The sequence below is a fragment of the Salmo trutta genome, chromosome 27 (assembly GCF_901001165.1).
Source record: "Salmo trutta chromosome 27, fSalTru1.1, whole genome shotgun sequence".
Taxonomy (NCBI): Eukaryota; Metazoa; Chordata; class Actinopteri; order Salmoniformes; family Salmonidae; genus Salmo; species Salmo trutta.
This window is the reverse complement of record NC_042983.1, coordinates 36,238,229-36,259,749: the sequence shown is the minus strand read 5'-3', so window position 1 is coordinate 36,259,749 and position 21,521 is coordinate 36,238,229. Positions and strand designations below refer to the sequence as shown.

At 41.7% G+C, this 21,521-nt stretch overlaps 1 protein-coding gene across 1 annotated transcript; it reads right to left on the bottom strand.

Moving 5' to 3' along the window:
* Positions 1 to 559: 559 nt before the first annotated feature.
* Positions 560 to 19,709, bottom strand: pggt1b (protein geranylgeranyltransferase type I, beta subunit). The gene is made up of 9 exons (XM_029717937.1): positions 19,549 to 19,709; positions 16,818 to 16,936; positions 11,117 to 11,184; positions 10,556 to 10,707; positions 9,961 to 10,093; positions 8,630 to 8,675; positions 6,256 to 6,440; positions 5,409 to 5,517; positions 560 to 2,374 (listed from the first exon to the last, which is right to left on the bottom strand). Exons 1-9 carry the CDS (start codon positions 19,674 to 19,676, stop codon positions 2,232 to 2,234), a joined length of 1,083 nt encoding a protein of 360 aa, XP_029573797.1. The 5' UTR covers positions 19,677 to 19,709; the 3' UTR covers positions 560 to 2,231.
* Positions 19,710 to 21,521: the final 1,812 nt, after the last annotated feature.

Here is a 21,521-nt window from a genome sequence, read left to right as displayed (position 1 = left end):
TATATCCCTTAAAATCAACATTATTTCGTTCTGTAACGAATACCACCTATTAAGACAACTGTTTTAGGATAAATATGTGAATTCTATTGGATAGATGGGTGGATGAGAGGATTAAGTTGTGCGTAATTGCTGGCGATGCCACTTGTTCCATGCATGGCGTCGGCGTCACCAGATGGCAGCTTCACGCGGATTTCACCTCACTGGACACATGGTAGGTGGTCCATTCTGGAAGTATCAGTGCACAACAAGGCCACATTTTGGAACCTGCATTCCACTGGATTGAGCAAAGAATACGAACAAAAAAAGTAATTTATCTTTAATTAACTACTAGATTTCACAGGGCAAAACAAATGCAATTATGTAACCAAAGTAAAGTACTCCTAGGACGAGTGATATGATTTATGTGATGTCACATGAAAGGTCGGACGCCGTATAAATTCTATAGCAGAAAAAGGTAAATATCCTCGATTAAATCTTAGACATAACCTCTGACGAGCATGACATTTAACTGTTCATTTTCACGGAAACATTAACAGGCTACTAACTCACACTGAACCAATGAAAAGTTAGGCATTTTTATTCATTTCACATAAATATGCACTGCCAAGCCAGTTTTAGCACATGTTTAGTTGATTTGACATGATAAAGACAATATGCTATTATTTATTTCACATATCAACATTGCATATCAAATCCTCCTATCTCACTGAAATAGCAACGATTAGATTTTGAGCACTTGCATGATAGAGATGACATTGATATTTATATATTATCTACACTCAATATTTCTATAAAGTATAGAAAAAATAAATTCAATTTCACTTGTTTCTATATAGTTGTTCATGTTGAGGCAAACATTCATGTGTATTTTGACTCAATAACACTCATCTGCAGTGACAGGCAAGTCCATACAGTTAAGGACCCTCCCAGGTTAGAGAGCCCAGAGTCTGCTGTGGGAGGCACATTTCAGAGAAGGGAATCAAGTCTGAGTAACTTGGCAGCCTTGAGGAGCACAGCACACTGCCATAACCCGAAAATATGTCTGGAGCCACCTACACAGGTTAACAAAAGACAGATGCTAAAAACCCACTCGTCCTGGATAAATACAAGAGGCTTGATTGGTGTAGCGACCATGTTGGTTTTCAACAAGAACATTTTGACCAAAGAACAACACACAATTAGAGGCAAAAAGTCAGTGAAATGATTTCAAACGTTCTGAGATCTTTTGAGAATACAAACCTACAGTGAATCAAGCTCAGTGATGTGCAACTTTGATGGGGGGGTGGGGGGTCCACAAAAAATCTGAACTCATCACGAGGGGCTGCAGTGGCTCGCGGGTCTGCATACCTACCTCGACATGCAGTCAGAGCTGGCCCTAACCATTTGGGGGCCCTAAGTTAAATGTTGTTTCAAGCAAAACATCTTAGAGGCCCCTGTATTGACAGTGGAGAGAATTTGTTTTTGTTTTAAGAGTTACATTTTCTGCAATTCTACACATTTTGCCATGGGGCAGAGAGAAATATTAGTAGTTTTGAATATGATATAAGAGTGAAAATGACTAACAAAATCAACCGGGGTCCCACGGTCTGTAATTTGACCAGTTTAGATTGTCTAGCCAGCTAATTTACCAATCTTACAAATGTTAGCTGACATGGGCTAATTCAGTGACTGTCAGTGACTGACAGAGGAAACATTTCTGATGCACAACCAAATGTAGAAATTTGACCTTGTGTATTCTACTATTCTAACCCTCAACATTAAGTTAAAACCCCAATTGAGTTCTACCGTTTTTTACATAAAAATAATGTTTTGGGAAATTGACCCGTGGGCTTACAAACAGGGGTGTGCATCGCCAGTTGCCTATCCCTGATCTAGCAGCTCGAAGTTCAGTTCACTTTAAAAGAACATGTCTCAGAGGAAGGGAAGTCAACACGTCAAGCAAAAACAGATAACACTGAATCTGGCTCATGTGACGCTAAGCAGAATGAGCTCTCTCCCGGGCCTGAGCGTCTACTCCGCCAGTTTGCTCTCAATTATTGATAGACCCGATCATTTATTTATTCACCTCTCCCAGCCATTTCAGTGGGACTGTGTCCTTTGTCTACCCACTATCGTTTCTATTGCTAAGGTAAGTTGGGGGGGGGGGGGGGGGGGGGGGGGGGGGGGGCTGTGCATGGCTTAGGGGCTGTGGTAGTGCTTGGAGGCTGGGGTAGGGGACAGGGGTTTGGCCGTCAGGTGCCTCTCCACGTCCGGTGCAGATGCTGCAGATACTCAAAGGCCCTCTGGCTCACGTTTAGGGCGGGGTGAACTCGCCGCAGGTTGGCCTCTCCTATCAGAGACAAGCCACAGATCCCGAAGTAGGCGTGCAGCGGGTCTGGAACAGACAGGAGAGAGGAGGAAAGTAGGTCAGCCAAGTGACACGCCTCAGCACCTGCCACTTTAAAAGGCACTGTGGCTTTGGTTGCGTTCCAGGTCCATTTCATGCAGTTCCACATCATCGACTGCACAGTCGAACATCAGATTGCTATATCATATGATTAAAAAAAATATGTATTTAACCTTTATTTAACTAGGCAAGTCAGTGAAGAACACATTTTTATTTACAATGACAGCCTACACCGGCCAAACCAAGACGACCCTGGGCCAATTGTGGACAGCCCTATGGGACTCCCAATCACGGCCAGTTGTGATACAGCCTGGAGTCAAACCAGGGTGTCTGCAGTGCCTTAGACAGCTGCGCCACTCGGCAGCCCAAATTATGTGGTTAGCTGACATGTTAAACACCTATCCAGGCATTGTGACATATTTTATTTATTTAACCTTTATTTAACCAGGTAGACTAGTTGAGAACAAGTTCTCATTTACATTTGCGACCTGGCCAAGATAAAGCAAGCAATTTGAGGCAAGCAGTTTGACACATTCAACAACACAGAGTTACACATGGAGTAAAACAAACATATAGTCAATAATATAGTAGAAAAATAAGTCTATATACAAAGTGAGCAAATGAGGTGAGATAAGGGAGGTAAAGGCAAAAAAGGCCATGGTGGCGAAGTAAATACAATATAGCAAGTAAAACACTGGAATGGTAGATTTGCAGTGGAAGAAAGTGCAAAGTAGAAATAGAAATAATGGGGTGCAAAGGAGCAAAATAAATAAATAAATACAGTAGGGGAAGAGGTAGTTGTTTGGGCTAAATTATAGATGGGCTATGTACAGGTGCAGTAATCTGTGAGCTGCTCTGGCAGCTGGTGCTTAAAGCTAGTGAGGGAGATGTGTTAACAGTTTTAGAGATTTTTGCAGTTTGTTCCAGTCATTGGCAGCAGAGAACTGGAAGGAGAGCGGCCAAAGGAGGAATTGGCTTTGGGGGTGACCAGAGAGATATACCTGCTGGAGCGCGTGCTACAGGTGGGTGCTGCTATGGTGACCAGCGAGCTGAGATAATATGGCAGGTGTCTGCAATGTAGTCAGCCTGGAACGCGGCCATGGGCTTTTAAATCACATAGAAAACCAGTTCCACACAGCTCCTTTAACAACCTTACATTTGCCCCACATAAAATATCATAAAGTAAATAATAGAGCTCATATAACTTGCTACCAAAACAGGTTTAATGACATACATCAACTCCTGGCATACATCAACCCGTCACAATGGACTGACTACACGCTTATAAATATAACAGATCTTGACATGATAATTGGCAGGTTGCCAATACATCTGGCTGTCTGTTCCCAATTACACTGACCAAAGAAATGTAGTGTTGCTCCCATGTTTCATGAGGTGAAATAAAAGATCCCAGGAATTTTACATATGCACAAAATGTTTATTTCGCTCACATTTTGTGCAGAAATTTGTTTATATCCCTGTTAATTAACATTTCTCCTTTGCCAAGATAATCCATCCACCTGACAGGTGTGGCATATCAAGAAGCTGATTAAACAGTATGATCATTAAACAGCTGCACCTTGTGCTGGGGACAATAAAAGGCCACTAAAATGTGCAGTTTCGTCACACAACACAATGCCTCAGATGTCTCAAGTTCAGGAAGCGTGATATTCGCATGCTGACTGCAAGAATGTCCACCAGAGCTGTTGCCAGAGAATTGAATGTTACATTTCTATATCATAAGCCTCCAACATCGTTTTAGAGAATTTGGCAGTATGCCCAACCGGCCTCATAACTGCAGACTACGTGTATGGAGTTGTGTGGGTGAGTGATTTGCTGATGTCAACGTTGTGAACAGAGTGCCCCATGGTGGCGGTGGGGTTATGGTATGGGCAGGCATAAGCCACAGACAAAACACAATCGCATTTTATCGATGGCAATTTAAATGTACCAAAATACTGTGACGAGATCTCGATGCCCATTGTGTGACCAACAGATGCATATCTGTATTTCCAGTCTTGTGAAATCCATAGATTACTTTATTTCAATTGACTGATTTCCTCATACGAACTGTAACTCAGTAAAATGAAATTGATGCATGTTGCGTTTATATTTTTGTTTAGTGTATGTCTTGAGTCAAACATCGCAACACTTTTCCATACTTGGTCTTTTGATAACAGACTTCCACTCTATAGAATTTCTAATGTGATTTTAAATAGTGATCCTACATTTATCAAGATTTCTCTTTTCTTAAGAACCTATGAATAGGTTGGTACACATTACTTGAGAGAAGAACAGTACATACAACCAAGTACATGATACTTACGACCTAAATTGCAGTCTTTGTAAGTAATAACAACAGTCAATGGATGCATTGTTGTTGGACTGGCCCTTTAAGGGAGCATAAATAATGCACCATGATCCATTCTAACCATCCATCTCCCGTGGGACCCTACTAAAAGCCTTCCAGGCACTGTAAAATGTACCATTATTGAATTATAATGAAAAGACAACAGCTTGGAAGCAGACATCCAAATCAATTAAAAGAGCCATTTCGACATGAATTATGACTCAAGGTCCTGTGGAAATGTTTTTAAAATAATTAATGTGTACTTCAATGATGACGATAAACTTCTGTTTAGTGCTTCTGTGTACAATATCTTTTAACTGCATCTGGGACTTTAAAGACAATCAACTAAACTATGAAATACTATGAAATACTACATACACATTGGTGGGACAAAATTATTTTAAAACAACTATTAGACTACACTGTTTGCACTCACAATCACTTTGTGTAACAGTTTTGTCTTCTTGTTCTCTACATTCTCCATCTCCATGGCCTGAGAAGCAAACAGTTTCTGTATTGCGAGGCCTGTTCCTCTCCTGTGTCCTGAGGGCTCGTTCTGGACAATCACCTCATCAATTAGACATCCCAGCCACCTGCGTGTTGACTTACGGAGAGGTTTCCACTAACAAAGGCCAACACTCCCTCCCACCCTCTCCACACCTGTAACCTTACCTGGGTGACTGTCTGGCCACTTAGCGAAGCCGCCCACCAAACGGTCTTGAGTTGACAAGATGTAGTTCCGGTTCTTCTGGAAATTAGTATACTGAAAGACGTCTAGGAGCTGAGAATGGGAGAGGTTAGAATTAGGATTATAAGTGTCAAGTGTAGACACAACCTTACAGTGTGTGAAGGACTGCAATTCTGCTGTGTTTATCACGCTCAACAGTTTCCTGTGTGTATCAAGAATTGTCAACCACCCAAAGGACATTCAGCCATCTTGACAACTGTGGGAAGCATTGGAGTCAATATGGGCCAGCATCCCCGTGGAACGTTTGACACCTTGTAGAATCAATGCGCCGACAAATTGAGGCTGTTCTGAGGGCGGGGGAGGGGTGCAACTCAATGTTTTGTACACTCACTGTATGTATCCAGAGCCCATTTCTCAAGACTCAGGTGTTTTCCTGACCGTCTCCTGTTCCACAAACATTGCACAGTGACAGTTGGCTAAACACGCCATCACTGTCTCGATTACTGACACTTCAGTGAGCGCTCCCAGACCGTATGCTAATGCCACCCAGTCCCATTGGATGCATGGCATGCACCTTTCTTGTTCTTTATGACATTATGAACAACACCGTTATTGGGGGGCGGACCATCTGTAACAGCACTGGCAAACATTGAACTGCATCACTCCAAAAAGGTTTTTAACATAAGGGGAGTATGGGCTGCTAAATGTACGTCAAAGCATACTACCAACATATTTTATTAATGGACTGGACGCTTCGATAATAAAGCAACGTTAATGGACTGTAAAGGTACGCTGGTATGTCTGCGGAGGTTCCAGCAGAGTTCCTGTTACCTCCAGTGTGGCTCCCACCCAGAAGGAGTAGCACGTGTCGACGGGCTTGTTGGGGCGGCCTTGGAAGCCGTTCTGCTGTCTCATGATGCACCAGCGGCGTATCCTGTTCAGCTCGCGCTGGCTGAACATCTCCTCTAATTTGCCCATCAGACTCAGGGCTGCGACGGCACAGAACGTGGACCCACCTGGCAGACAAAATGCTTAATGACAGGGTTTATTAGCCACCGGCACAGCGCCACTATCCATCACCCGTTTCCCTTTTCAACTGTCACAACATCAGCATCAGAGCCTGCTTATCACTTCCCAACTGCAGAGCTGTAATTGTGGGGGAAGATGCAGAGGCCCGGGGAACAGCTCTGTGTGGAGACCATTAACAATGAAAGAGGATCTTGCACTCTGCAGATAGTTAAGAGGAATGTGTGTACCTACCTATTTGAGATAATATGAATAATCAAGCCATTCCTCCCCAAAATTGTACGGTTTGCATCCAGGGTTGAATAAAAGGTTATAATTTCCACTTTTTTTTATATTACTTGAATTGAACTGATAGAAATGCTTTGTGTAACGTGCCATGGTTTCATTACACAAATCTCTCCCGGTAGTAGCTTAGCTAAGCCTGGGGGTTTCCCTGGAATAATAGGGTTTAATTGGCAGGAATTCGTTTTGGTACTATTTTCACAAGTATGTAGTAAAATGTCAAAACTCTTAGTACAAAATTCCAAACATGTCATCAAAAAGTTTATTTTTTCTAACTTTAAGCACATTTTCAATTGACTAAGTACAACACATCAAAGCACACAATAACTTTTCCACCAAACCTAATCAGTGTTTCATCTAGAAATACCTTTTCATATTAAGTAACTGCCTTTCAGAATGCAATGTTCACAATGGCATGGCCATGTGCTGACCAACCAGCAGGAGTGGACAGTGGAGGAAATGGTGAGGGCCAGAAATGACATACGACTGTCTGAAATAAAGCAGGCTATTGATTGAGGAGAATGATGACACCTTTGCCAATGTGGCATCCCTCAGCCTACCAACAATCGCCCGCCTTTTGAAGAGGCACCAGGTGTCTATGAAAGACATTTACCTGGTGCCTTTTGAGAGAAACAACGACCGGGTGAAAGAACTGCAGTCCGAGTATGTTCAGGTAGAGCACTATATACTGTATTACTGTTACTATTAATGCACATGATACTTCACAATATCATACTGGAACTATACTGTAAAATTAACTAACCAAAAAATAATTTTAGAGGGTGATGGTGCTTAATGCTGCTGTGAATCATGAAACACAAGTATATCTTTGTTGATGAGGCAGGCTTCAACCTGGCCAAATAACGGCTTCGTGGGCAGAACCTCATCGACCAACGGGCGACCGTCCAAGTGCCTGTAGAGTGGGGACAACATCTCCATGAGCCCAGCTATCTCAGAAGATGGTGTGGTAGGACGTAGGTCATTACTTGGATCTTACAACGCTGCACAGCTCATTATGTTTCTGAATGGAATTGAGCAGGCCTGTCAAGGTGAAGGAGTCACCTATGTCATCGTGTGGGACAATGTCAGGTTCCACCATGCAGAGGTGGTTCAGGCATGGTTTCAGGCCCATCCCTGATTTGTGACCCTATATTTTCAGTCAATTTTGTTGGGTAATGTAAGTGTATTGCCTAATGTGAAAACTGTAATCTACTGTAATTTACAGTAATTTACAGTAATTTACAGTAATTTACAGTACTGTAGCATATTAATTTCAGCACCTTTTTGTTTATTTTTACCCCCTTTTTCTCCCCAATTTCGTGATTACGATCTTGTGTCATCGTTGCAACTCCCCAACGGGCTCGGGAGAGGCGAAGTCATGCGTCCTCCGAAAAACTACCTGCCAAGCCACGCTTTTTAACACCAGCTTGTTTAACCCGGAAGCCAGCCGCACCGCCACAAGGAATCGCTAGATGAGCCAAGTAAAACCCCCCCGCCGAAATAGCCGAATCCACTAATTTGAAGGGTTGTTCACATACTTTTGTATATATAGTGTATTATTTTGTTGCGTTTTGGTGATTAAACCAATGTTCTCATTACATTTCACAATAAACTTATTTTTAATCAATGGTTGTGTGGTGAGGGATGTTTACAATCCAAATGAATACACCATGACAGGTTTTGAATGAAAGACTGGCTGTGTTACAAGTGTGACCAGTTATGGAGTTTTGTACTAAGAGTTGTGAAAATGTACCACATACTTGGGAGAATAGTACCAAAGCACTAAATATATATTTTTTAAATAGGATATTTATTCTAATATGGTTTTGGACAAATGGCTAATCCCTTTTTAGAACCATATTATCCATCAACCTCGAGTGCTGCATGCCATACTCACCATGCGATTCCAATCCAGCCCCCTGGCCAATGCCATTGTCATATGACTAAGGAAGCAAAAACAACATTCTATTAGGCAAACATAGCACCAAAGACCATGTGAGGGATGGATAGCCATCACTGAAACCATGTAATAACTTTCAGATCAAGTGTGGTGTGACAGATGTGATATATGACGTAAGGAGAGATCAGGAAACAAGCTGCTCAATCAACCACGTGGAGTTATCCATGTCCACAGTGCTGCTTGTATACCGTACGAAACCACACTTCATACACACACTTGATGAGACTGATCAGCTTTGGGGACAATAACAATGAGGAAGTAACAATGTTGCAGGTAGTGATGTTTACTGGAGCTCCACGCCCCAGGAGATAAAATCCCACCAAATTTGAATGAGTAAGAGGATTAGAGTCCGGTAAAGGCCTTTCCTCCCGTGGGATCATATCCTCTATTTATAGGCATCTGAGAATAGCCCTGGAGCCCTCTTAAAAACCAGCCAACAGCATGGCCCAAACAACACACACACCACAGCTCAGTGTAATCCACTACAGCCACCTAAACAGGAATACCGCTGCCTGCCCTGTGGAGTGTAGACTGGATTATATCATCTTCTGTTGGATTACATCGGAACGAAGGGGGACCACAGGGGAGACCATCACTATCATTAGACCCAGCAGGATCCAGTAGTGCCTGCTCTCCTAACCCCCGTCTGGCCAGCCCCCCGTGACTTGCAGAGGGGAGAAATTTTTTATTTGACCTTTATTTAACTAGGCAAGTAAGTTAAGAACACATTTTTATTTTCAATGACGGCCTAGGAACAGTGGGTTAACTGCCTTCTTCAGGGGCAGAACGACAGATTTTTACCTTGTCAGCTCGGGGATTCAATCTTGCAACCTTTCGGTTACAAGTCCAACGCACTAACCAATGTTAGAATGAATGAAGACAGGATGGTAACAAAACCCTCAGACATTTTGTGTTGGGGTGAATTCTATGTAAACTGTTTCTCTCTGAAGTCGTGGACTACAGAGAGGGCTGTTAAAGGCAGGCTGTTAACAGGTGAGGGCCCTTTGATTCCAATGCACCTTCAAGATGAGCTGTTTGACCTAGGCCTACCTCTCTGACGTGTTGTCTATGATAAGAGAAATAAACACTGTGTTAAACCAATGTTGGGTTAAAACACAGTTTTACAATCTAGCAAGTAGATTTGAGTATTTGAGAGTACATTTAGTAGAAAGAGGTCAGCGGTTGAGGATTGAACCCTTCTAGAGAATACTGAAAGGCTCAGGGCCGCAGGACGCTTGATGACAGAGACTGTGAAACAGCGGACTTACCATACTTCCCCTGATGTAGTCGATGGCCTTCTTGATGTCCATGCCTGACCAGTCATCGAGCATGTAGCAGATGCATGCTGCGCAGTACACAAACCTCATGTCATTTTCACTTCCCTCTGGGACCGCATAGAAACTGGAATCAGACATCGCGGCAGATGTTAAAGGGCTTTTTTTCTATTAGTAAGGACGAGGTGTGCTGTGTCAAAGTGTTTTACTGGTTAAATCCTCGCAGAACAATACTTTCAAACAAGACGCAGTGATCTGTCTGACACAGCGGTCGCCCCATTGACATGGTTAAACAGGGTCTCCTTTCACATAAAGCACAAAGACCTATAAAGTACCAAAAACGAACAGAACAAGAATACTTGTCCAAGAACAAAATGTGATCTGTCACATAATGAACAGAAATGTGTCATTATGCTCACAACCTAACCCCCACCCCTCACTAGGTTGGAAGCATTGGATCAGGCACAGTGCCCCTGGAGCAATTGTGTATGTTAAGTGCCTTGCGAAAGGCACTACCAGGAAGAAAGAAAAACAGTAGCTCATTGTTCGTAGATATGGTAAAGACAGAGGAGAGTAACTGGGTGTTTACCTTCCGTCCTCCAGCTGCAGGGCTTTCAGGCCCATCAGACAGGCCTCCTTATTGACACGACTCAGGTCGTCCCCCAGTAGGACCAGGCAGGCCAGGCCAGTGTACGTCATGGCCACATGGCCACTGTCATACGGGTGGGATACTCCTGGGCCCTGGGGAGGCAAATTGATTGAATCAGCTATCTTATATAGGCTGTGTTTACACAGGCAGCCCAATTCAGATATTTTTTCCCCCTTTTTGGACCAATCAGATCAGCACTAATGTCAATAATTGGGCAAAATACCAGAATTGGGGTGCCTGTGTCAACACAGCCATAGACATTTAAAGGGAAGCATGCTAGCTGATCCCGAAGACTTCCAGTCATTGTACTAACACTAGTTAGGATTGGCTCATGAAACTACCTCTAACTTCCTTCATACTGTACGCATAAATGGTATCCACAAGTTCATCTGACTCTAGGGAAGTAGATAAAGGGCTTTATTGCAAAACATTTCAAACTATCCCTTTAATGGCAACCACTTAATCAATATGTTGGACAAGGATGTGTTTCAAGATCAATACCTTGGAGGTGCTGTATGGAACTCCAATGTGTGATGACCCTCGAAACCCACAACGTCCTAAATTGGATTCTGGGGGACACACACACACACACACACACACACACACACACACACACACACACACACACACACACACACACACACACACACACACAAAATATTTTAATTGGATTTTGTTGTATGAGAAACAATGGTAATGCCAGACGACATAAAAATGGAAAAATCACTCCGATTAACTCTTTAATCATACTGCAGTTTAACTATGGCCCTGCTTACACCTAGCATCTTGCTTTTGAAATTACATGAGCAAAAAAATATTTCATTTTATACGACAAGCCAGACAAAATTAAACCGGCCTATTTATATAATGAATATGAATTTGGAGGGCAGAAATGATTCAATATTAAAGCATTAGACCTCTCACTAAAGGCGTATACTTAAATCCGAACTGGTTCTCTAGCAGATTAGTAAGAAAGTCTCACCCCGTGTTCAAGATTGGCTTTTTTCCCTTTATTCAGATTACAACCTCTCACTTTCAGTTATTTGAAAATGAAATCTCCAGAATATCGCTATTTTTAAAACAAGCCATAGAAAATTGGTTGCAATTTCAGTTTAATCCACCAGAAAAAATAACAAATACTACAACAAATAGTATGGTTAAACTCAAATATACTAATTGATGAAAAAATAAAAAAATCGTATTTATTTATTTTTTAAATGGTATAATCTATGTAAATTATATCATAAATAGGACTGGTGGAGTTCTCATACATGCAGCTAACAAAAATATATGGAAATGTCTGCTCTACTCAAAATTACAACCAACTAACTGCAGGATTAGAGGCTAGTGGAAGGGGGAGAAAGTAAGGAACTTGTCTGTCGGCCCTGCATTAAAGACCAAATTGGTTAAAGAAAATTGGGATAAATTAAAAAAGTATGCCAGTTTCATTTAAGGACCAAAAAAGTGACAGATGTGCCATATAGATTGAAAAATAGCTGGGAAAAGATTTGATATACCGATTCCATGGCACATTTTTCTTTAACTGATAAACAAAACGGCGCTTGATTAAAAACATTGAGTTTTTCCAATTTAAAATGATTATACAAAATTCTTGCAACCAATAGAATGTTATATATATGGGCGATACAACCATCCCAGAACTGCAGGTTTTGCTGTGAAGAGACAATCATTAGATCATTTGTTTTGGTACTGTCCATATGAAGCTTGTTTTTGGTCGCAGGTTCAGGAATGGCTGAAGAAGTGCAACATTTACCTGGAGCCAACTCTGCAAATAGCACTGCTGGGTGATTTAAAAAATCATATTGATCAATAATATAATAACACTTTTAGCAAAAATGTATATATGTTGAAACCATGAGAATAGAAAGGTTCAGAACTTTTGTGAAACAGCACAGTTGAAAAATACATGGCAAATAGAAATCAAAACTGGATGGTGTTCAGAGATAGACGGGAGGGGTTTAGCTGAAGGATGAGACTAAAAACAAACAATAGATAACTATTAGAAAAAAATACTGTCAGTAAAAAGTATATAGTATGTATAAGTTGGAAGTAGAAGCCTAAGTGGTTGTTCATTAATTTACTCCAATTAGGGGAGGGGTGGTAGGGTTAGGGGAAAATAATAAAGAAAAATATACAGTACCAGTCAAAAGTTTGGACACCTACTCATTCCAGGGGTTCTATTTTTTTTTATTTTTACAATCTTCTACATTGTAGAATAATAGTGAAGACATCAAAACTATGAAATAACACATATGGAATCATGTAGTAACCAAAAAAAAGTGTTAAACAAATCAAAATATATGTTATATTCTTTAAAGTAGCCACCCTTTGCCTTGATGACAGCTTTGTCAACTCTTGGCATTCTCTCAACCAGCTTCATGAGTAGTCACCTTGAATACATTTCAATTAACAGGTGTTCCTTGTTAAAAGTTAATTTGTGGAATTTCTTTCCTTCTTAATGCGTTTGAACCAATCAGTTGTGTTGTGACAAAGTAGGGGAGGAAATACAGGAGATATCCCTATTTGGTAAAAGATCAAGTCCATATTATGGCAAGAACAGCTCAAATAAGCAAAGAGAAACGACAGTCCATCATTACTTTAAGACATGAAGGTCAGTCAATCCAGAACATTTCAAGAACTTTGAAAGTTTCTTCAAGTGCAATCGCAAAAACCATCAAGCGCTATGATGAAACTGGCTCTCATGAGGACCGCCACAGGAAAAGAAGACCCAGAGTTCCCTCTGCTGCAGAGGATAAGTTCATTAGAGTTACCAGCCTCAGATTGCAGCCCAAATAAATGCTTCACAGAGTTCAAGTAACAAACATCTAAACATCAACTGTTCAGAGGAGACTGTGTGAATCAGGCCTTCATGGTCAAATTGCTGCAAAGAAACCACTACTAAAGGACACCAATAATAAGAAGAGACTTGCTTTGGCCAAGAAACACGAGCAATTGACATTAGACCGGTGGAAATATGTCCTTTGGTCTGATGAGTCCAAATTTGAGATGTTTGGTTCCAACCGCCGAGTCTTTGTGAGACGCAGAGAGGGTGAACGGATAAACTCCCCATGTGTGGTTCCCACCGTGAAGCATGGAGGAGGAGGTGTGATGGTGCTTTGCTGGTGACCGTGTCAGTGATTTATTTAGAATTCAAGGCACACTTAACCAGCATGGCACCACAGCGATACGCAATCCCACCTGGTTTGCGCTTAGTGGGACTATCATTTGTTTTTCAACAGGACAATGACCCAGCACACCTCCAGTCTGTGTAAGGGCTATTTGACCAAGGAGAGTGCAGCCTTCAGATGACCTGTCCTCCACAATCACCCGACCTCAACCCAATTGAGATGGTTTGGGATGAGTTGGAACGCAGAGTGAAGGAAAAGCAGCCAACAAGTGCTCAGCATATGTGGGAACTCCTTCAAGACCGTTGGAAAAGCATTCCTCATTAAGCAGGTTGAGAGAATGCCAAGAGTGTGCAAAGATGTCATCAAGGCAAATATAAAATATATTTCGATTTGTTGAACACTTTTTTGGTTACTACATGATTTGATGTGTTATTTCATAGTTTTGATGTCTTCACTATTATTCAAAAGTGTAGAAAATAATAAAAACAAAGAAAAACCTGAAATGAGTAGGTGTGTCGACTTTTGACTGGTACTGTGTGTACACACACACACACACACACACACACACACACACACAATAAAAATATATGGAGGGGATTGGAAATGATGCAGACAATTGCATTCATGGAAGACACCATCTATCTGCAATACTAAAGCTGATCTACCACCTAAAAAAATTTAAACATTTTATAATAATAATAATAATAATAATAATATTTAAGGAAATGAATGCATAAATAGATTTTCTGTGTGTACTGTTCTAAAATCAGATCCCATATTCATAAAGAGATCCTAGACCAGCACTCCTACCTACTCTGATACTATTTATAACAGTCCATAAACACAAGTCAAGGCATTGTCTGTTGCTGTGGGGCAACTCAACTAGGTGCAATGCTGCCATCTAGTGGGTAGCTATAAGGTCAGCTTTATAAAGGAGAAATGGATTCTCTGAATATTAGCAGGCCAGAGAAGTAACATATGTTTGTAACTTTCTATGTCCAATGGACAAACAAGTACTTAATAATGGAACACTAGTCACTTTAATAAATGTTTACGTACTGCTATACTCATCTCATATGTATATACTGTATTCTATTCTACTGTATTTTAGTCAATGCCCCTCTGACATCGCTTGTCGTAATATTTATTTATTTCTTAATTCCATTATTTTACTTTTAGACGTGTGTGTATTGTGAATTGTTAGATACTACAGCACTGTTGGAGCTAGAAACACAAGCATTGCTACACCCGCAATAACATCTGCTAAATATGTATATGTGACCAATAAGATTTGATTTGCGTTCGGCGCCTGAATAATTTAAAAAGTGAGCACTGAGCAGATGGTCAGAGTTGGCCCATCATCCAGAGGAGTGAGCTCTTTAAAATATGCACAGCAAACTACAGGATGTTGGGTGGGGCAAGTGAAAAAGTATGGCTGCTGGCCAAATACATGCCTCGCAAACTCTAGTACATGAGCGCTTCTACAACCTGTGTCTATGCCTGACACATTTTTTGTATTTAACTAGGCAAGCCAGTTAAGAACTAATTCTTATTTACAATGACGGCCTACCAAGTGGCCTCCTGTAGTGACGGGGGCCTGGGATTAAAAAAATATATAAAAAATACAATATAAATATAAATATAGGACAAAACACACATCACAACACGACATAAAGAGAGACCTAAGACAACAACATAACAAGGCAGCAAAACATGACAAAACAGCAGGGTAGCAACACATGGTAGCACTAGCGGCACAAAAACATTGTACAAACATTATTGGGAAAAGTCAACAGCACAAAGGTCAAGAAGGTAGAGACAACAATACATCATACAAAGCAGCCACAACTGTCAGTAACAGTGACCATGACTGAGTCTTTGAATGAAGAGATTGAGATAAAACTGTCCAGTTTGAGTGTTTGTTGCAGCTCGTTCCAGTCACTAGCTGCAGCGAACTGAAAAGAGGAGTTACCCAGGGATGTGTGTGCTTTGGGGACCTTTAACAGAATGTGACTGACAGAACGGGTGTCGTATGTGGAGGATGAGGGCTGCAGTAGATATCTCAGATAGGGGGGAGTGAGGCCTAAGAGGGTTTTATAAAGAAGCATCAACCAGTGGGTCTTGCGTCAGGTATACAGAGATCACCAGTTTACAGAGGAGTATAGAGTGCAGTGATGTGTCCTATAATTAGTATTGGTGGCAAATCTGATGGCCAAATGGTAAAGGACATCTAGCCGCTCGAGAGCACCCTTACCTGCCGATCTATAAATTATGTCTCCGTAATCTAGCATGGGTAGGATGGTCATCTGAATCAGGGTTAGTTTGGCAGCTGGGGTGAAAGAGGAGCGATTACGATAGAGGAAACCAAGTCTAGATTTAACTTTAGCCTACAGCTTTGATATGTGCTGAGAGAAGTACAGTGTACCATCTAGCCATACTCCCAAGTACTTGTATGAGGTGACTACCTCAAGCTCTAAACCCTCAGAGGTAGTAATAACACCTGTGGGAAGAGGGGCATTCTTCTTACCAAACCACATGACCTTTGTTTTGGAGGTGTTCAGAACAAGGTTAAGGGCAGAGAAAGCTTGTTGGACACTAAGAAAGCTTTGTTGTAGAGCATTTAACACAAAATCCAGGGAGTAATGTGTAGCATTGTTGTGCTGTATGATTTACACATGCGATATATGGTTGACCTAAACCTTTTTTAATATACTGTCCACTGTTATAGCTAAATGGCCCTAGAATTCACACTGATCGACTGGACTTGGCACAGTGTATTATGCACATAATCTAAGAGTAGAGAGCAAATAACCCCTAAACCATAGAAAACTAGGCTAAATGGTTGCTTTTCAGTAGCCAACAGTGTACCAAGGCATACAAAAAAAAAATCAGTTGGTTTTAGCTGACTGTTTAGTTCGCCCTTCTTCTGTTCCACCAAAATTAAGTGAATTACGTGTGTGTGTGTGTGTGCGTGCGTGCGTGCGTGGATGCCTCCTGAAGGCTGTTGACACATGAATGCCCAAAAACAATATAAATCACAAAGCAGCACTTACGGTCTTCTGTAGGAATGACTTGTAGTGAGTAGACCCATTCAATCAAGCTGGGCTTGTCTATTATATTAAGAGAATCCAGGACATCAAGACCAGAGAGCGCAAAGAACACAATGGTCAACCTAGACAGGGATGGACAAAGGTAAACAAACATTTATTCACCTAGTAATATTATACTATTAGAATTGGCCACAGCATATTTGAGGTAAGAACAGAAAAGTAAATCAAATGAGTGGTTAATTTACATGATGATGACAGCTGGATAGCCAACTCAATGCACGATTACATGTGTTAGTTGGATAGCTAGAGGACTCCAAACAATCCAAGTGCACCACTTAGATAGCTAGTTTGTTTTTGACAACCACTAATAAACAAATAATGTGTGCTGTGTTATGTATCTATGCTTTTAAATGACCAACTAAGCCTGGTCCCAGTCCAGACCTGTTTGTGTTGCTGGCATGACAATGACAGAATGAGTGACAGGGAGTTGGCATGATAGCAGAACTCCAGCTATGGCCACCAAGCTATGGCAGGTATGGCCACCAACTAGCTAGCTATATCTGAATGGTCTGTGCTATCATGGATCACTGGGACATCCCTACCCCATTGAAGTTGACATTTAAAATGGTTAAGGTAAGGGTAAAAGGTTAGGGTAGCTGTGGAACGCTCAATTCAGTTCTCTCATATTGAGGCAGAGTTTTAATAACTGGTCGTAGGATTTGCTACCAACAACAGAGTCATCATTGGGTCTGTGCTATTTAGATTCATTAGGACGTCCTTACCTTAAACCTTAACCCCAGGGCTGGTTCCAGGCATAAGTGACATAAGTGGTCGCCACCCAAAGAAAAACAACTTACTATTGAGAGTAAGAACAGTAAAATACACCAGGTGCAATTTCAAAATGTGGTTGTGTATCAGCAGTTTGTTATGTCAGTCACTGACAGTCACTCAATTAGCCTTGTCAGCTAACAATTTGATATTGGTTAAGTCTATCCAGCTATCTAAACTTGTAGTAATCATGACCGAATACCGACCTGGCCCACAGGGCACGTGCCCAGGGGCCCTGACCTCCAGTGAACACTCCATTCTCACTCAGATACAATATTAACATATTTCATTAAAAAGTGTAGAATTTAGTGCTGACCCCATTTAGTTGGCTGGTCAATTGTTTGGTCAATAGGCTGTTGATTGAGCAATAACTTTTTTTTTGTCGAGCAGTTGCAAAAAAAATGACAATTGTTGTGGCACATCTTGATTGATGCTCGTCTCAGTGGAATAATCCATTGTGGAGGCCGCAGTGAGGGCACACCAGTATCACCAGTTCTACATTTACCGTTAATTCCCATCATTTCTTGTTTGTTTGGTTACCATCATTTCTGTTAATGCATTCAAAATATTAATTATTACAGTCTTTTACTGTTGTCATTGTCGGAGTGGACACATTGTTTGCAGAGCACACAACCTAGGCTACACTTGTGAGAAACAAGTTTTGGTTTATTTCATTCCATTTACAAGTAGTCAATGTATTAATTGTGTTTAGTTTGGAGCACTCCTGTCAATCCTGAGTAAGTGCATGCACCTGATTACACATAGAACTAGGACTAGGCTACCTGGCCTGTGTGCAAATGTAGGCCTATAAATGTTCCCATTTGGGGATCTGACAGTCTTTCTGATCGTCTTAACTCACCGCCACTAATGAACTGTGGAGCTTCTCAAAGTACATTTAAAAAAAAAACTCAAACAGCAAGTAAACAAAGTCTGTTTTTGCATCCATTCAGAATGACAATAGTTTGTCAATGTAGCCTATTAGAAAAACCTTTCCAGTTATCTCCCTTTTGATAACCACTCCATTTGAAAGAGGGGGAAAAAAATGTCATTTTCTGATCTGGTGGGAACTTCATAAAATAGGCCTACCTGATTACTTCTTAACCCTTGCACAAATAGCCTACAGCCGTGTCTGTCTGGAGCTCAGGGCACAGGAAACTCTGAGGGTCCAGGATATTTTATACAATGTTGCAAGTTTGTTAGAGCAAGCTTCAGGTTGGACCAAGTTACTTGGCAACTTTGGGATTGTAATGGCAGAATCTGCCAAGGCCAGCAGTAGTGGGAGGATGATTTTTTTCCTTTTGTTAGACTATTTTGATCTCTGGCTCCGTCTTGAGTCATTATACGTTAATCAAATACAACCGACTGTTTGCTCACTGCTGTTGCTCTAAAATTGAATATAATGTTATCTCAACAAGGAAACAGTCGGTGGCATTTGATTCACGTTTATTGAAAACGTATGTATTTATATCCGTCTCGATATACGAGAACGGAGTTGAGCGTTCCTCGGCTAGGGTTGAGGTTAGGGTTTAAACCAGGGATGGTCTCAAGGATCACGGATAGTAGTGACCATAACTGAATCAAATCTAAGGTTGGCCAACTCTATGTGATAGTTAGCCAGCCAGGCTAAAATCTAACTCGAGATAATAGGATGTTAACCGAACGTAGCTGACGTTAGGTACCTAACGGTAGCAAGCTAATTCAGTTGGTTGCATTGCAAAAAGCACCAATGTTTAGTTGTTATTTTTTATATTGAGTATCTTGTCTGAAAATGTTATAGCTAGCTAACGTTAACCAAAACACTTTTGGCCTGATGACAGCGGCACTGGCAGGCTCGTCTGTCATTCATTAGCATTCTGGCTAGCGAAGACGTCAAATGAAAATAGGAGATTCATGCCAACATATGTACCTGCTTGTTTCTAATGACGAATATCTCTCTGGTAAAACTTGAAGACATCTTTGAAAGAATCGTACATGTCGATCTTTTAAAAAGTCAATTTGTTCAAATTCGGCAAGCGGGTTCTCTTCTTCCGCCATCTTTGAGTTTGAAACAACTTCCGCGTAAACAGGCTTTGCAACCTTCTTTGTTGCGGTTTAACGGCGGTTGGCATCCAACGTTTATGGTGCATTACCGCCACCAGCTGGCCTGGGGCGAAAAAAAGGAAACAGGGAAAAATGGGGAGCTGGGACCTTATTCCACACAAACAGAAACTTAACAAATAAAAAATAAGTCCCACTTCTTAATAAAACATGTCATATCTCGTGGCACTGCTCGTGACAGCACTCCATATAACTCCACCACTGAAAGATCTTTCAATCCCAGGAGCCGTTCTAGCGCAGATCGCATTCTTGTTATAGCTCATTGCCGCAGACACAATGACAGCCATCTTACTGGACTTCTTCTCCACTCCGGCAGTGCCGTTAATCACCATTGTCAAAAACCCACAAAGTCCACCTACTTAAAAATTAACATGTAACATACAGTATCTGGATCCTGCTGATGAGAGGCAAACTGTGAAGCCTGCAGTGAAGGCCTATCCAACACAGTGGAGTCTTCCTACAATTCGTTCCCTCAACCCTTTTGACAGCCTCTACATTGACAGCTTCTATCTCAAGGCCACCAGACTGTTAAATAGCCATCACTAGCACATTAGAGGCTGCTGCCCTATACATGGACTTGAAATCACTGGTCACTTTAATAATTGGAACACCAATTGGAACTTGAAGCTATCAACCTGCTCCACTACAGCCCCGTCGATGAGAATGGGGGCTTGCTCGGTCCTCCTTTTCCTGTGGTCCACAATCATCTCCTTAGTCTTGTTTACGGTGAGAGATAGGTTGTTATTCTGGCACCACCCGGCCAGGTCTCTGACCTCCTCCCTATTGGCTGTCTTGTCGTTGATCAGGCCTACCACTGTTGTGTCATCTGCAAACTTAATGATGGTGTTGGAGTCGTGCCTGGCCATGCAGTCGGGGGTGAACAGGGAGTACAGGAGAGGACTGAGCATGCACCCCTGAGGGGCTCCAGTGTTGAGGATCAGCATGCCAGATGTGTTGCTACCTACCCTTACCACCTGGGGGTGGCCTGTCAGGAAGTCCAGGGTCCAGTTGCAGAGGAGGTGTTTAGTCCCAGGATCCTTAGCTTAGTGATGAGCTTTGAGGGTACTATGGTGTTGAACGCTGAGCTGTAGTCAATGAATAGCATTCTCACGTAGGTGTTCCTTTTGTCCAAGAGGTAAAGGGCAGTGTGGAGTGCAATAGAGATTGCATCATCTGTGGATCTGTTTGGGCGGTATGCAAATTGGTGTGGGTCTAGGGTTTCTGGGATAATGGTGTTGATCTCAGCTTCTCTTTTCTACAGACACTTGGCATGTCCGAAAGCCATACAGTGATGATTACACTGTATCAGTCTTGGGACGAACCCTCCGACATGATGATTCACATACCACAACTTCACCTGGGCAGGGAGGGACTCCGTATTAAAAATACAGAAGAACAGACAGACTCTTTACATTCACTCCATTCACCACACGATTCATCCGATGTGCATCAACCATTCCTGGGATATTCTTAATTTGTCCAACATCAACATCCCTCAGGACACCAGATAATATCCCCTTTACAAATACCCTGCTCTGAAGAGCAACGCACAACACATCATAGTTCTGGAAATGGGTGAGACTCACCACACGCGCCTTCTTTTCCACTTCTACTTCTTTGGTATTATAGTGGTCCGCAAGCAAATGTTATAGGTACATTCCACCACCTACTGTATTGGCTGTGTATCAGGCCCACATTTGTGTAGTATCATTACACTTTGTGAAACATTTGCCAGACCAACAAACCCTACACCCATTAAAAATCTCACCACTATTCCACTAC

Coding starts and splice junctions, on each gene's coding strand:
- pggt1b (XM_029717937.1), bottom strand. CDS start 19,676: ATGGCGGAAGAAGAGAACCCGCTTGCCGAATTTGAACAAATTGACTTT. Junction 10,094..10,555: donor CTGCAGCTGGAGGACGGAAG/GTAAACACCCAG, acceptor GTCTGATTCCAG/TTTCTATGCGGTCCCAGAGG. Junction 2,375..5,408: donor GTGGCCAGACAGTCACCCAG/GTAAGGTTACAG, acceptor TGTCTGTTCCAG/ACCCGCTGCACGCCTACTTC.